General features: G+C 45.0%; 1 protein-coding gene across 2 annotated transcripts; it reads left to right on the forward strand.

The window, feature by feature from the left end:
- The first annotated feature begins 7 nt into the window (after positions 1–7).
- Positions 8–8281, forward strand: LOC106602766 (mannosyl-oligosaccharide glucosidase). Of its 2 annotated transcripts, none has more exons than XM_014195609.2 (5): positions 8–333; positions 1862–2221; positions 4135–4358; positions 4605–4798; positions 5720–8281. In XM_014195609.2, the coding sequence occupies exons 2-5, from the start codon at positions 1870–1872 to the stop codon at positions 7479–7481; spliced, it is 2532 nt and encodes an 843-aa protein (XP_014051084.1). In that variant the 5' UTR covers positions 8–333; positions 1862–1869; the 3' UTR covers positions 7482–8281. The 2 variants fall into 2 exon arrangements, with proteins under 2 accessions (XP_014051084.1, XP_014051085.1); XM_014195610.2 differs by lacking the exon at positions 8–333 and adding an exon at positions 341–1695.
- Positions 8282–16221: the final 7940 nt, after the last annotated feature.

Here is a 16221-nt window from a genome sequence, read left to right on the forward strand (position 1 = left end):
ACTGTACAGTATGTCCAAAGTATATATTTTACAGAATGGTTTGCATGGATTCAATGTTGTGACCTCTGGCCAGACAATTCGAGCTGGGGTGTAATCATTAGTCAGAGTTGCAACGTTCCGTTTTGCAAAAAACGAGTTTAATTTGGACTAATTCGGGTAGGTATTTCCCCGTTTCGTTTTCTTCCTTTTAAGAAACGTTTTGCAACAATAGGCGTAATGAATATGCCCCTGGCGTGGGCTGTCAACACTATGTACACGTCAGTGGTTCACGAGAGCTATGGGACCAGGAAGTAGCGCGAATTATGTGTAGCTGATACGCTGTCCATTTGAAAGGTGAGTTTTTCCATTTACTGTCCACATTACATTTTCTCGGTGCTTTTTTATTAATGTGCTGCATTATTGGCATGAAGGCTTATTTCAAAATTCTGCAAACTCGTTCTAAAACAGGTCTGCCCGATACCTTAGTGACAGCCACCGGTTTGCTAACCATTCATTAGCCAGTTAGCTTTAGCCGAAAAGCTTGAACGTATGCTTTGCCTAGCGCAGTTCCTAAAAAAAAAAAAAAAAAGTAATACGTTGTAATAGTTAAAGGTATTTCTTTATACAACTTTGCAGGTAACGTTATGTAGTTATTTTCATAGTCGACGAGGCAACATTACATTGGTTAGAAAACTACTACTAGTTAGTACTGTACAGTAGTTGCAAGCAATGTTGTTGCCTACTTAAGAGGTCTAGGTAGCTAGCTGCTTTTAGCAACGCTAGTTGTACACACTAGCGTTGTCAATTAGCTTACAAAACAACGTAATATTCCCCCAGAAGTTAAATAAAATACAATTTCAACTTACTCTGTAGATTGACTGTAGGCGGAATTCCAGAAGGGGGAAAAAATATGAATATAATGTATAAATAAACAATACCAAAACGTAGGTTTGTTGTAGACCCATGTAGTTCCTCCGCGAGATTTGCCAGACAACTTAAACTGAATTATTCTGCTGCTCTGTTTGCTACATACTTCAGTCGTTGTTTGTGTTGTACAAAGCAAGTCGTTAGCAATTGAAGTACCAAAGCCAATGAATGATTTCAAAACGCTGCTTTAACCAGTGTGGCTCTGGCCCAACCCATCTGTTTCAGTGACCAGTTAGAATGTGTTTGCGTTCTAGAAATCGTTGGGAGGTACTCAGATCCAGACTAATTGCTTGGAAGAAACTAAAGGCTTCTGCATGCTTTGGTTCGGCTGGCACCTAGACGAGTGAACAAGTGTGCTCTCACACTCCCTTTAAAGACATTCACTTGAAAAACAAGTGGCAATAGTACTGTGAGATGCCATAGCCAGTATACAAAATAGCCAGAATTAATCAAAGATAGATATAAAACTACATTCTTAAGTTAACTAGGATGTTTGATGCAGTATTTCTCAAATTAAAAAAATGTGCATGAAAACGAGTCGTCTATTGTTGAATGACAGCGAACACTTAATTGAAGAATCCCTACTGTTGACCAATGAGCGACGAAGAGGCCTCGACTTCGGCTACCGAAATTCGGCTTGCCTCGAGAAAAATGTAATGTGCACGAACAGCCGAAAACACCTTTTGTCACTTTTTTTGCAGTGTTACTTCAGTACCTTGTTGCAAAGGATGCAGGTTTTGGAATAGTTTTATTCTGTACAGGCTTCCTTCTTTTCACTATGTCAAGTAGGTAAGTATTGTAGAGTAACTACAATGTTGATCCATCCTCAGTTTTCTCCTATCACCTATAACTGTTTTAAAGTTACCATTGACCTCATGGCGAAATCCCTAAGCGGTTGCGTGCCTCTCATGCATCTAAGTTAGGAAGGACGGCTGTATCTTTTCTTCCTCCTCAGCTGGAAGGATGGGCAGGCAGAGGAAGAGAGTGGTGACCGGCGAGGCTGACCCCCCTCCCACAAGGAAAGACGAGAAGCCTGCCACCCTACAACGCAAGGAGAAAAAAAAGAAGCTCGACATTGGCAAAATCTTCATCAACATCTCCATCGGCCTCTGCATCTTCAGCCTTATCTGGTTCTTCTATGCCCTTTACATGCGTTCCTCGCTGGCCAAACGGGTGGTAACTTTGCACCACTCACCGCCTGTCCTCGATGCCAACAGCACCAGCGCTGCGGTGTCCCCTGAGAGGTTTTGGGGCTCCTACCGACCCCAGGTCTACTTTGGGATGAAAACCAGGAGCCCAAGATCTGTTGTCACAGGTACAAGACTGTCGTTTTCTCTACATTCACCCTTAAATATTTGCTAATACTATTGACTAAAGTGGCAGTTGGCAATAACTGTGTGTGCTATGTGGCAAACGGTACTAACCTGTTAGCTACTTGCCAGAGGAACACAATGGAAATAAGTTGTATAATATGAGGTTAACACAATAAGTTATATCAGGGTTTATGTTTGGAGCCTACCTCTTAAGGAGCCTATCGTTACCCCTTAAGGTCCAAGGATCTTAATGTTATTTTCAGAGGTAGACTGGCTCTGGCAGCTAAAACAGCCAAATTCTCTTATCTAAACGTGGTCGATTCTTAACTGCGAGTTGGTTCTAGAAATATAAAGCCCTTTACTTTCATGTCACATCAAAATCATTTTACAAATGCTAATTATACTGTACATTGTTTTATCCGGCTTTATCACAGTTGCAGCCAACAGTATTTTTCAGTGACAACACGTTTCTGGCGGCCGTCTTCCGTTACACACAGGTGTTCGGTGCATGCTAGTTAGCACAGGGGGTCCCTTTGTCTTCCGTAAACACTCGCTGTAACATGGAGATAAGACCGTGTGGGAAGACTAACCCTATATTTCATTTCTCAACAGGTAATTGAAGCGAGCTTGCCATTCAGGTGCATAGACAACTAGGCAGGCTTCAGCGCGTCACACACCACTTTGCAATGAGCTGGAGGCAGTATGCATTTTGAAAACATATACTTAATTGTTTGAAATCTTAACGTTTTACTACATATTACGAGGCATGTCTTTCCTTGCTTCAAACTAGCCTCCCAAAATCCAAACAAACGTGCAGGTAATTATTTTATAAAGACTTCCATACGCCATTGAAACCAACTGTCTTTTATTGTCCCGTAGTCATATTAACAACCCAGGCTAGTTGTCTTCAGATCTCCACTCTTTCAACATTTGAAATTGATATTTTAATCTCTGTCTCATGAAACCGCTAATTGCATTAGGGAACGAACATTTGCGCATAGCCTACTGCCTTTTGCGCATTGCTGCGTTTATAATGTGAATAAATAATATTTGATCAACATGTTAAGCTAAACGTTCGGATCTGTTATATGAGCCTCATTGTTTTTTTTTGGGGGGGGGGTGATTTTGGCATCTATCGTCTCGACTGTCCTTGTCTGTTTTATTTCTTTCTCGCACAGAACAAGCTGACCAAAATAATAGGTCAACTTTTCTACTATTGGGGATTGTAGATTGACATAGGCGCGTGATTTTTCTTTTCGTTACTCGTCTCGTTGGCTGCGGAAAAGTAAACGTGTTATTCATCAAATTGCTCATCAGAATTCGGTAGGAAGGACACACACCATTGCATCCTCAAATTGCATGTTTTGTTAATATGAATAACCATAATGATTTATTTCATTCTGAGCAACGTGGTTGGACGCGCTAATCAGGTTAAGCACCTAACTGCGTATGGATCCGTTACATTTCTTAAATGTCCGGTAAATTAAAATGCTGCTGGTCAATGTCCGGCGCTACATTTCTTTAACGGAAACCCTGGATTATATGGGTTTCCGTTTGAAAAATGTGGCGCTGGACATTTGACCAGCAGCCATTTTAATTTATACATAATCCATGTACATTTATATTACATTACATTTAAGTCATTTAGCAGACGCTCTTATCCAGAGCGACTTACAAAATGGTGCATTCACCTTATGATATCCAGTGGAACAACCACTTTACAATAGTGCATCTAAATCTTTTAGGGGGGGGGGTTAGAAGGATTACTTTATCCTATCCTAGGTATTCCTTAAAGAGGTGGGGTTTCAGGTGTCTCCGGAAGGTGGTGATTGACTCCGCTGTCCTGGCGTTTATTTATCATTTCATATTTTGGGGAATGATGAAATAAATGCGTTTCCATTTCTCTACACCCCAGGGATGATGTGGATGCGTCAGTTCTCTGAGGTGGACGTGAACCTCAGGCACACCTGCGAGCAGGGTGACCGGCTGCAGGGCTATGGCTGGCTGATGCATGACGGCCTCAGCTTTGGTGTGCAGGAGATCCACGACAGCGACTTTACGCTCACCACAGAGTTTGTCAAGCGGTTGGGCGGTGAGCACGGAGGGGACTGGACCTGGAGGATCACAGCCAAGCAGCATGTGAGTGTGGCAGGATACATTCACACACCTTTCAACCCACCTGGGACTTAACCAGGCATATTTGGTTCTGATTATTTGTCTTACATTGAAAGACGTTTGAGTTTTGAAACTATTCATATTGTCTAATGGTATGAAAAAAAATTATTAGAATGCTACTGAACAGAGATTTTTCTCTCCCATTTCACTACATTTCAAAACATTTTCTCCTTCCTACTGAACATGACCCAGTTGTTCCTTCCCCCCCAGAGTTCGGCTCCCCACGCGCCGGTCATCTCCCTTATGTTCTACGCTGCTGCCGACACCCAGGGTTCCCTGGAGGCCCACGTGGAAGAGAGGAACCGTCTAGGTTCCATCACTGGGTTCTCAGAGGAGCTGGGGAACTTCAAGATCACCTTCCGCAAGCCTGTCGCCGGGGAGTCCTCCAGTGCCAAATACGCCAGGTAGGTACTCTCCCAAACTGCTAACGTTAGTATTTTCTAACCTAAAAACCATCAACAGAGAGAAAGACTTTTGAAAACATTGGACAAATATGCCACAATAGTCCCTATTAATATAATGTAAATAATACCAAGCAATATTAAATACATGAAGAAAATCAGAAGATTTTCTAAGTGAAAAATAGAAATAGCACATAATCAATCTTTGTCAATAAAGTCAGTGAGCCTGTCAAGAGGGAAACATGATATGTGAAACAAATCATGTAGTATGAAACAAAGCATTGCAAATAATATAGGCACAACTGCTACCGCAATGCATTGAGACAAAGCAGAGTTAGGACATGTCTTCAGTGTCTGCGATGAAAATGGCCAGCCAAACTGCTGTTCTGGCTCTGATATAAAGGTTTTGTTCAACCTTTTGAGGGACAGAACAGAGAGACATTGATCTGTTCCAGTGGTGAGGACAAGGTCAATAGAGACTCCGATGCATAGAAATTGAAGGAACAGCAAGGTTTCATGAGGAGTTTGCACAATCAAGCCATAATGCAGGCCAGAAAAGAGTGTTGAATAGAAGGTAGGAAGAGCAGGAACACAGCAACCAAAACAAGCCGTTCACAAGTGTGTCTGCCATTTAGACAGGAAAGGACAAGGCTCCTTTTCAGTTTTCATTCAACATAACCCATCGGTCAGTATGCGGTACTCTTCGTCTCTGACCCTTGGCTGAAGTAGTATGAAATCACAGTTCTTGCCACTTTCCAGGAGGCCAATGCACTCTGAAGGGTATAAAACCCTATGGTGATTGCAGGTCAAAGATATTGGTGCCTTGCTCCAATTCTGAGAGGAAGCTTTGGCAAAATGAGAACATGAGAGATTCCTGCTACCTTCAGGGTGGTTCACCTTCGTCTTCTCTCCTCCTTTCCTCAGCTACAACTACCTCCAGACCATGTCACCAGGCTTGGAGAAGCTGACGGGCATCGTGAGGAACAGCTTGAACCGCAGATTCGTCTACAGCCCCCCCTCTGGCGAGAAGAGGCAGTACATTGCGGTGGACACCTACAAGCCCCAGCACCAACCGAAACCAGCCGACCCCAGAAAGGAGAGCGACTTTGTCCTCCACCAGGTCACCGTCCAGACGCCCTTCCAGATTGAGGTCCTGTTCGAGTCTGGTAGCTTCCGCGATCGTCCCAATCAGCTGTCAGCGGCGGCCATGACAGAGGAGCTGGAGAAGAGGAAGGCGACGTTCAACGCCAAGTTCGAAAAGACGTTCGGCCTCCAGGCCAAAGGCTTGGGCCAGGCCCAGGTGAAGTTCAGCAAGGCGGCGCTGAGCAACATGCTAGGCGGGATGGGTTACTTCTACGGCCAGTCGGTGGTCCAGTCGGTGTACAATGAGTACCCGCTGCTCTACCCCGAGGGTGCCCTGTTCACCGCCGTGCCCTCGCGCTCCTTCTTTCCCCGGGGGTTCCTGTGGGACGAAGGCTTCCACCAGCTGCTGCTCAGCAAGTGGGACCCCCAGGTGACGCGGGAGGCCACAGCTCACTGGTTGGACCTGGTCAATATGGAGGGATGGATTCCCCGGGAGCAGATCCTTGGCGACGAGGCGCGCAGCAAGGTTCCTGCCGAGTTTGTGGTGCAGCGCAACGAGAACGCCAACCCGCCCACCCTCTTCTTGGCCCTGCAGAAGCTAGTGGAGCAGCTCCAGGCCAACCCGGATGCAGAGTCCTCACGGCCCACCCTGCCCTTCCTCCGCAGGCTCTACCCCCGGCTCCAGACGTGGTTTGAGTGGTACAACACCACCCAGACAGGCCCGCTGCCCAACTCCTACCGCTGGCGGGGCCGTGACAAGGACACCAACCTCTTCCTCAATCCCAAGACGCTGACGTCCGGCCTGGATGACTATCCGCGGGCCTCACACCCATCAGCCGAGGAGCGCCACGTGGACCTGCACTGCTGGATGGCCCTGGCGTCGGGCATCATGGCCAGCGTAGCCCGGCTGCTGGGAGAGCCCCACCAGGGGTACGAGCGCACCCACCGGACACTCAGCGACAACGCACTGCTGGACGAGCTGCACTGGTCAAACCAGCTTCGCTCCTTCAGCGACTATGGAAACCACACGCAGGCTGTGTCGCTGCAGCAGGAGAAGGTGTACGTGCCCCCAGGGCAGCCGAGGCACCAGTTTCCCGTGGCGCGCCTGGTGCGCTCGGTCCGCCGGGCCCCCAAGCCGCAGTTCGTCAATGCTTTGGGCTACATCAGCCTATTCCCCTTCCTGCTGCACGTCCTAACGCCCGACTCGCCCAAGCTAGAGCACATCTTCAGAGACATGAGGGACGCGGACAAGCTGTGGACGCCCTACGGCCTGCGCTCTCTGTCCAGGGCCGACCCGCTCTACATGAAACGCAACACGGAGCACGATGCCCCCTACTGGCGGGGCCCCATATGGATCAACATTAACTACCTGGCCGTCAGGGCCCTGCACCACTATGGCAACACTGAGGGGCCATATCAGGAGAAGGCGGCCACCCTCTACCAGGAACTCAGAACTAATATAATGAACAATGTTTACAGACAGTATGCAGAGACTGGGTATATATGGGAACAGTACAATGACAGCACGGGCAGTGGGCAAGGGAGCCACCCCTTCACCGGCTGGTCGGCACTAACTGTTTTGATAATGGCTGAGCAGTATTGACACTGATGAGAAAAAAAAAAGAAAAAAAAATCTCATCTCGCTTTTTGTAAGATGTTCTTTTAAAATGTGCCATTTTTACTCCCTCCATCTGTCTCCTTAATGCCAACAGATGTTAGGTCTATGATTTTAAGATTTTCTTAAATAATAACATTTTCTCAAATGATAACTAAACAACTCCAATGTTCCAATTCTTCACCTTTGGCTGTCTCATTGAGTGTTTGTACAAAGCCCATACCCCAAAGAACGCATGAAAGGTTATTTTTGAATACCCCATATACTTATCAATGAACTCCCCAAGTGCCGCCTGACCGAGAGAAGTCTGTCTGATGGCAGAAACCTTTTAAGAACTATAGTAACAATAATAGTAGTACAATAATAGTCTTGATATAAATCATTCATACGGTATCATATCAAGACTACCGGAGGAACTAATGCACTTTTCAAAGTCAATCATTCAAACGTTTTTTTGTCACCGCAGATGTTTTCTGTTGAACAAAATAATACCTGTATTGAGAAATTGTGTATTCAGTCTTAAAATATTTGATCCCCAGTTAACTTTGTCCCGTCATACAATCTTATTTAAGCCAGTATAAAATTGAGAATTAAGTTTTGATTTTGTCAAATGTCTTGCTGCGAGCAAACGGTTTCCTGTTAATTTTATCAATGCAAAACAAGACGAAGATGTATTGTATCTCCACTGGTAGCAGATATCCTGAGTGGCACGGAACAACATGAGTAACTTCATTGCATTGGTTTGTTACATCTTCAGTGGAAAGAACAATAAATATGTCAAAACCTTGTGTATTGTGTCTGACTGCTGATTCCTTTTTTTCGGTGTCTGTGCGAAGGATGATTTACATTCAAAAGTCATTATCGCCTTTTAGGAAAGACACATTTATTTGCTTATTATCTACCATTGTGTGGTGTTCTTACTCTAGCCTCTGGTTTTGGTAACCAATCATTAAATATTAGCAATTCAATGAAAGTAGATATAAAAAAAAAAAGAACGTTTATAGCAGTGCTTATTAAAGTGTATTAAACTACAGCTGTTAATTTACACTTCTGATAGGAGTGACCCTCCAGATCAGTAACCGGTGACTGGGTCAATTTGTCTCGCTTTGATTCCTTGCATCCTCTCTCCTAACCTCCTTCTCAACCATATTGGACGAGATGGTCCATGGATCCTTCCCTGGGAGCTCGTTCTCCGATGGGTTTTAAGAAAGAGGTGAGGAGAGATGAATCGAGGAAAGATGAATTGAGAATGAGCCACAATGGGAGCCTGATCCTGGTCCTTTGTCAGACTGCGACACACGAAGGACAGCCGCTGACGTCAATCCGCAGAGAGTCATTGTTTCTGCGGCGCCCGTTACCATGGCGAGGCGTCGTTGTGAAGGGGCCCATGGGCAAATTGGATAAAATGGACAGGCTCGGAGTGCATCGCCGGTGTCAACTTCTTTTCAAGCGTTGACATGCAGAGAGTCAAGACGCATACAAACACGACAGGAGCATAGTGTACAGTCGCTAGATCTTTGTTAACACAGCAGTGTGTGTGAACACCATTACAGAGGGCCTGGCTCCTGATTGCACTGATGTTGGTTTCCAGCTTCCACGTGACCCTGGGACAGAATCCTTTCTGGCTTTCATGTTATCACAGCCTTTGATTAGATGTGTAGTTCAAGGTTGGTCTTGGCGTTGGCAGGTTTGCAGTTCTATAAATAGGCCTATGCTCAGGAGGAAGAGGCACTGGCTGTAGCTAGTCTGGCTCCAAAGTGCAGTTAGAGAATGATTGCAAAAGGTGAAAAAGAGAGCAATGCAACATTCAGTATATATCTTAAAACTGTCATCACCAACATAAAGCCGACATCTTTTATGTGTTATTGTGATTTCCCTCACTTTTGGGAAGTAGGCTACTGGAAATGTTTTATTAAAAAACATAAGCGCAACTGCCATAGTCCTTATTTCACATTCTGCTATTGGTGATTTATCCTTTTTATTGATATACATAGAGACATTCATTGTTCATCGTCGTTAGCCCCAATGTAGAATAGGGTTGCAAAAGTCCTGTAACTTTCCCCAAATTCCCAGGTTTTCCAGCCTACTGATTCCGGGAACATTCCAAACGGAATTTCTAATGTAAAAAACCTGGGAATTTTGGAAATGTTAGCAACCAACAATTGAGTGGAGTGTGGAAGTGATAGTTCACTCTGTTGTTCAGCAGGGAGGAGATGTGTCAGAGGTTCCACATCAGAGGCCGACAGTGCAGAGGGTTTAGCACAGTGGTATTCAGACTTTTTCAGCGGAGACCCTAATTTTTCCGCCAGAATTTCAGTGGACCCCATTTTTTTCCACAAGAATTTGTTGCAACCCCACCCGAAGTGACACAACCTTAAAATCGGTTATTTTAGATTTTTACATCAACAAATAACCTTAAATTCATTGCATTTTCATCTCTTATCAAAGTTAAATGAAACGAATAAGTACATTTACTCAATAACATTGTATCTTTCAAATTTTCTTTCTAAAAAAACATGTATATTGTTCCATACAATAATCTGTACTCTTAATTATTAGATATATTTTTTAATCACATTTTGGGGAAACCACTGCAGTTCCCACGCAACCGGTTCCCACACGACTGGTTTAGCACAGTGCTGCTGGGTCTAATGTGCATGGGTAATATATTGTTGCCTTAGAATTTGACCCCTTGACCTAATAATGCAACGCTGGTCATCATGGGCCTTGGGCCTGAGTAAGTGATACATACGGTAGAACCACAAGCACACACCTCTCACTCTCTCTCTCACACACACACACACACACACACACACACACACACACACACACACACACACACACACACACACTGAGGAAATGTATTCCACATTTCCACATCCCCTCAAAGCAATGGCAGTCAGTCAGAAAAAGATGTGTTAATTCCTTTGAAGAGAGCGGCCCATCAGTGTGACTAAAGCATTCACCGAGCATTTCCCCTGTTCCGAAGACCCCTTTTTTCACAGTGAAATGGGATAATAGCCAAATGGCATCGGCGCTCACTAATGTGGCTGCATAATAAACAGATGAGTCAGGCCCATGGTGTCGGCCTATTCAGTGGTGCGTTTTCTCTGTATGGATTTACAGCCAACAATATGTGAGCTTCCTCTGGAGAATTTGTGACTGCCCAATACCCTGTTAGAAGGAAGCAATGTGTTGGGCAAAATCTCACATTTCAATTATTGTATTGTTTGCCTTTAAAAACGCAAATGACATATGTTGAGCATCATTCAAGTAATGCTGGTTGGAGATAGAAATGAATAACCCCTCTTTCAGCACAGCTATCTAGAATGCAATGACTAGAAAGTTATGCTAGAGGGAGCTGATTAATAACCAAGTGTGTTTTTTTATTCCAAATGGACCCTTAATCCCCTGCCTCGTACCCCTTAGGACTTCCTGTCGACATGGAAGGCTTGGATAAATGTAAGCAGTATGGTAAATAGCTTTACCTTACCCTCTGATAGGTTGGGTGGAGTTTTGCTTATCCAATCCTTTCAGATCTACAGGAGTGTCCAGGATAAGGGGTCCATTTGGAATTGAACATTGTACAGCCGGCAGATTTGTACGTTGGGATGTTAAGGATATGTTTGGGGTTAAAGGTTAGAGTTAGGTTAATGGGGCTGAGGTTAGGGTGAAAGTTTTCCCTCACCTTTTGCCCTTTTGAATTTTTTTTCTTCTCCCTCTTTCTTTGTTTTGTGTGTAAGGAGTATTTTGACACATTTGTTTGTAAAATACACTGTAAATAAATGTTGATTTGGTTAGGCATATGGTGAGACTGACCGACGTCAGGCACCATACAAAATCTGCCGGCCGCATATAGCAACACTTCCAATTAATCACGCTTTTCTGGAGTTGGAGAAAAGCTCTTTTTGAATACAGTTCGACTATCGCTTTACACTTACAATTGAGAAGTGCAGTACATTAGCCCTATAAATGGGTAATTATGCTAATGGATCAATTTGTGTAAGATGTGATGGTGGTAATGAAGAGTATCTCTAGGCAATTCACTGGCTGTGCGTAGATCCTAGATCATTGTTTCATGCTGGCACGTACATTAGAGTCAATGGAGCGTGTTCTCATAGATACAGGGGAGACTTGTCAGCGGCTTTGTCCTGGGGTGATATGATAATGTGTGGGGGGGAAATCACCTGACTCTCCGCTGACACAGGTTTTCAGATTAGGTGAGAATGCCGGCAGCCTCTGGCTCTGTCTATGAGCTCACGCTATGACGTTTAGGTTTGTTTGTGCGTGTGACTGTGTGTGTGGATTCCACAACACACCCCGTGGCTAAACTGGCCCCTCTGAGCTCGGCTAATGTTTTTCCCTCACTCCCAGCTCCCAAACACTCGTTAGCGCGTCGTACAATGATGTAAGTGCTGATGTTGACGCCAAGCGGCAGGCGGACACTTTGTTGGCGCCTCGCCTCTGACATCACTACCTCTCCCAGGGGAGCATGGGATTTCGATAGACGCAAGAGAGGCGCGTCGAGTGTGTGTCCGTCCGTCAGCAAAACAAAACAACATCCTCTTCCTGCGTAGTACCCTGTCTTTCCTCCCCTCACTAGTTAGGCCTATTGTCCTCACCACCACCAACAACAAATGCCCTCCACACATTCTTAACTTTCAACATAGAGCTCCCCTGATATGCAACCACACTCACTCCCTTCCTCCCTCCCTTCCTTCTCTCACCCCAGGACTGGCTCTCACCTCTCTCCGTGGCCATCTCCCCTCCCTCATGCCCAGCACCTCTGCCCCTCTACCCCCTTCAGAAGCCTGCAGTGTATTCCAGCAACCAGAAGCACCCAGCAGCAACTGCTCCATCCAGTATCTCTACAGTACCCACACTGCCCTCTGTGCTGGTTATGTAAAGCCTGGCCGCTATAAATAGTGCTCACCCAGGATCTTTTGTCTTTACCTGCTCTTCGCTCTTAGCCCAACAGTTTTATTTCTGGAGTGAAGCTGTGGAAAGCTAGTGCCATGCCGAGCGGCCGTAACCATAGTTACTTTTGTTAGCCCGACCGAGGCTTTGCATTCTCTCAGTCTTGTTGCCTCAGAACAGCTGCAAGTTATTTGTTTGTATTCAGTGTTCTCTCTCGCTATCTATCTCTCTCTCTCTCTTGTGATTGTGCATCAAAAAGGTGATTGAATCACTGTTTGGCCTATCAGATATCCTTTATTTCGAGCGTGGACTGTCATCATAACCCATTCTCCCTGTTGCATATTGTCGATGTATCAAATAAGCAAGCCTGCTTCAAACTCAGCAGTCAATATATGCTTGTAGAATATCTCACAAATGGCAGTCGAAGGCAGTCAGAATGTTGGTCCCTATTAATTTTGAATAGTACAGATGGTTTTTAAGTGAGGTCTAGATTTTGTGTGGACATTTGGGTAGAGCATTTTGTGCCCTTGGAGGTAGTTGTTGCACCTTGCAGAGAAAATCATACAGCTTTCCTCAGCTTTGTTTTAAATGTATAATCATCCCCCTGCTGTACATCAGATTTTCACTGTAAGGCCATCTGTCACTCACAACACAAAATGACAGCCTAGCACTTCAGGTTCTATTTCACCCTAAGTAACTTCCAACCAAGCTAAATATTGCCCTTACCCTCAACATGGACCACAAAGGGTATCATTTCAATGTTATAATTTCACTCCGCGTTCCATTACGCCACTTTAACTTCCAAGCCTCTGAGTAGTTAGGTAACGGCAGGTAGCTGGCACAGGGCCAGTGGGACCAGCAAGTTGGCCTGTCAGAGTGCTACTCGAGTGGGGATCCTGTGGTGAGAGGAGGGCAGGGTCGGGTAGGGGCCCGGATGAGTGTGAGATGTGTGGGGGTGTTTTGGGGAGGGGGAGGGCTGGGTGAACCGCTGGAGCCCTCTGCCACCATCTGCAGTCACGATTGGAGAAAGAAGTGCAGGCTCTAATCCCATCGCTGCTGGAGAGGAGAGGAAAAGAGAGGAGAGGGAAGGGGCGGCCGGGGACAGAGGTGGGCGAGCGGACGGGTGTATTTTAAGAACACAAGGGAAACCTGCCACACCGACCCACAGACAGGGGCCTAGTTACCCGGGCTTCCCTAACCCATCACTCCCACAGAGAAAGAGAGAAAGAGATGCTCCTTCAAAAGAAAAACCACGCTTCCGCTCCTCTCTCTCTCCCTCTCTCTCTCCTTCTCTCCCTCTTTCTCTCTGCTCTCTCCATCACCCGGTGTTTGAATGATGGTATATGTAACTATGCGTGGCCCAACGAGAGAGAGATAGAGAGAAGGAAGGGATAAAAAACAAAAAAAAAACTTGGCAGCCGAGGCGAGCATCTTGTATTTATAGCGAGTCGTGTTTCCGGCAGAGGTTTCTCCGGTGTTAGCACTCCCAATCCATTTTATTCGCTTCTCTTCAGAAGCCCTATTGTACATCCATCCAGGTTTAGACGGAGATGTTCTCTCATCCGCTGCCTAAGGGGGGTATTTCATATTTTAAGGTGGGGGACTTTCTTGTCAGAAATGGACGGGGGGGGACGGGGGGGGGGTTATAGGATTTCTCCTCTTTTTGTGGTATTGCTACCAAAACTCTGTTGTATCTAGGTAATTAAATTCAAATGTATCGGTGAATAAACAGCCTATCTAGCTCTTGAGCTCAAGCCTAGATACTGGATATAAATTATTATGGTTGTGTTCCCTATAGTGTACTACTTTTGACCAGAGCCCTATGGGGACTAAATACAGAATAGGGTGCCATTTTAGGACACAGTTCTGCATTATACAGTATGATAGTGTATGCATTTCATTACCATATGGATGGTTTCAGGAGAGGATTCTCTATGCTCTGTATACAGTCTTCCCTCTATAAGGAATTGTATATAAAGTATTCTCTCTATCCTCTACCAGGAACTGTATATATCCAATGGGGAGCTTCCAATGACCACAGATGTTATGCTTTGGTTAATTGGCACCTTCGATTGGCTAAAGAGAGAGCGCATGCTTAACCCTTATCCTATATCCTTATATAGGTCTTCTAGGCCTTTCAGCATGCTCTGCAGTTTCCCTCAAGCATCCTGCTTTGTGTGCTCTTTCAGCAATGGGATAGGCACCATGTTTACTGTAGGTCATCCATGATATGTCTCAACTGGCACCCTATTCCCTACATAGGGCCTCTGGTTAAACATGTTTCACTGTAAAGGAAATAAGTGCCATTTGGTAAACAACCCAGTTTTTTAAAAATTTTAATCACACCCAGTTCAATAAAAAGATAGCCTGGTCCCAGATCTGTTTGTGCTGTCTCACCAACTTCACAATGACCTAAGGAGTTGACCAGGCTAGGACAGTTTTCAAAGGTCCTTATTCAATATGTAGTGTGTTTCAACATCTGTAACTTTATTAATAGTGGTGTAGCAATAATTATGTTGTACTTCTATGCTGCGTCCCAAATGGCACCCTTTTCCCTACATACAGTAGTGCAATACTTTTGACCATGTGCCATGGTCAAAGGTAGTGCACTATATAGGAAATAGGGTGCCATGTGGGAGGAACATTACTCAAAGTGTGCCTCTTGAACCTGGGAAGATATCATTTCATTCCAGCCACATTTCATTTTTTTGCACTAGCCAACGCGTTGAACATTATTCTTTGATGTCAACACCATGCTAAGATCTAGAATGAGCATCCAATCCTACCAAATTCCATAATAGAAATCAGACTTCTTTTACACAGAATACAATAACACCTGTGTCTCATTAAACTTTTACAGGCACTAAATTGGGCTCCGTGCAATAATCTCGGGTAAGTGCTGACATTACGCAAATCCATTAGGCTTCTTGGCCCTGTGGTATTTCGCCGGGGAGCAGAGAGGTTAGCGTGCACTCTGCAGTTATCTTAACGGCGTTCTAAACACCGTGGCTCTAAATGGCACACTATTCCCTATCTAGTGCACTAGCTTCGACCCAGGGCCTGGTCAAAAGTAGTGCACTATATGGTGTTATTCGGGACGGATACCTCTGTGTGATCAGATCTGTTTTAATAGACTTCAGTGGGTTTACTTGAAGACATCTCCCAGAGACGTAACATTTCGAGGCCCTAGAATTAGAGCAGCTAGAGGCACGTCACTGAGGTGAAAACGATTTGTTCCAGAGAATGTCAAAGCCTCGCTGGCTGGCGCGAGCAGTAGCGCATTAGGCTATTATCATAACTTAGAAAGTGGACGAGGAGTGCTCCTCCATATGCAGTTACGGCAACGATTTTGAATATCCATTCTTACTCTTCAAATCGGTGTCATTTGCGAGCTAGGAGAGAACACAACTGAGATAGCAAACCATGTGTGTTTTATTTGAAATTCAGTTCAAATTGCCTACCTATAAGTTTTACAAAGAGACCCCCCCCCTCCTCCCCTCCCGTGCATCTGGCTTTAGCGAGTTTAGGTAGGCTATGCCATTACCACTTGTCATCATATTGCAATATGTAGCCTAGACTATCGTTTTCAATTCACGTGTGCAATAATATAGATTACATGTGAAATTAATTAAGCAGGGAATATGATCTAATGAGCTTCCATAGCGTTTATATGGTGACAGTGCTCAAATCTGCACTGGCGTGTTCCTGAAATCACCCATGTAAGGGCGATGAAATGTGGCTATACAAGGGTGCTTTCAGGACCGTGGACAGCGCAACGACTGATTTGCGCTGCCGGTATGAGTGTTCACTG

This window comes from Salmo salar, chromosome ssa04 (assembly GCF_905237065.1).
Source record: "Salmo salar chromosome ssa04, Ssal_v3.1, whole genome shotgun sequence".
Taxonomy (NCBI): domain Eukaryota; kingdom Metazoa; phylum Chordata; class Actinopteri; order Salmoniformes; family Salmonidae; genus Salmo; species Salmo salar.

Coding starts and splice junctions, on each gene's coding strand:
- LOC106602766 (XM_014195609.2), top strand. CDS start 1,870: ATGGGCAGGCAGAGGAAGAGAGTGGTGACCGGCGAGGCTGACCCCCCT. Junction 4,359..4,604: donor GGATCACAGCCAAGCAGCAT/GTGAGTGTGGCA, acceptor CTTCCCCCCCAG/AGTTCGGCTCCCCACGCGCC. Junction 4,799..5,719: donor TCCAGTGCCAAATACGCCAG/GTAGGTACTCTC, acceptor TCCTTTCCTCAG/CTACAACTACCTCCAGACCA.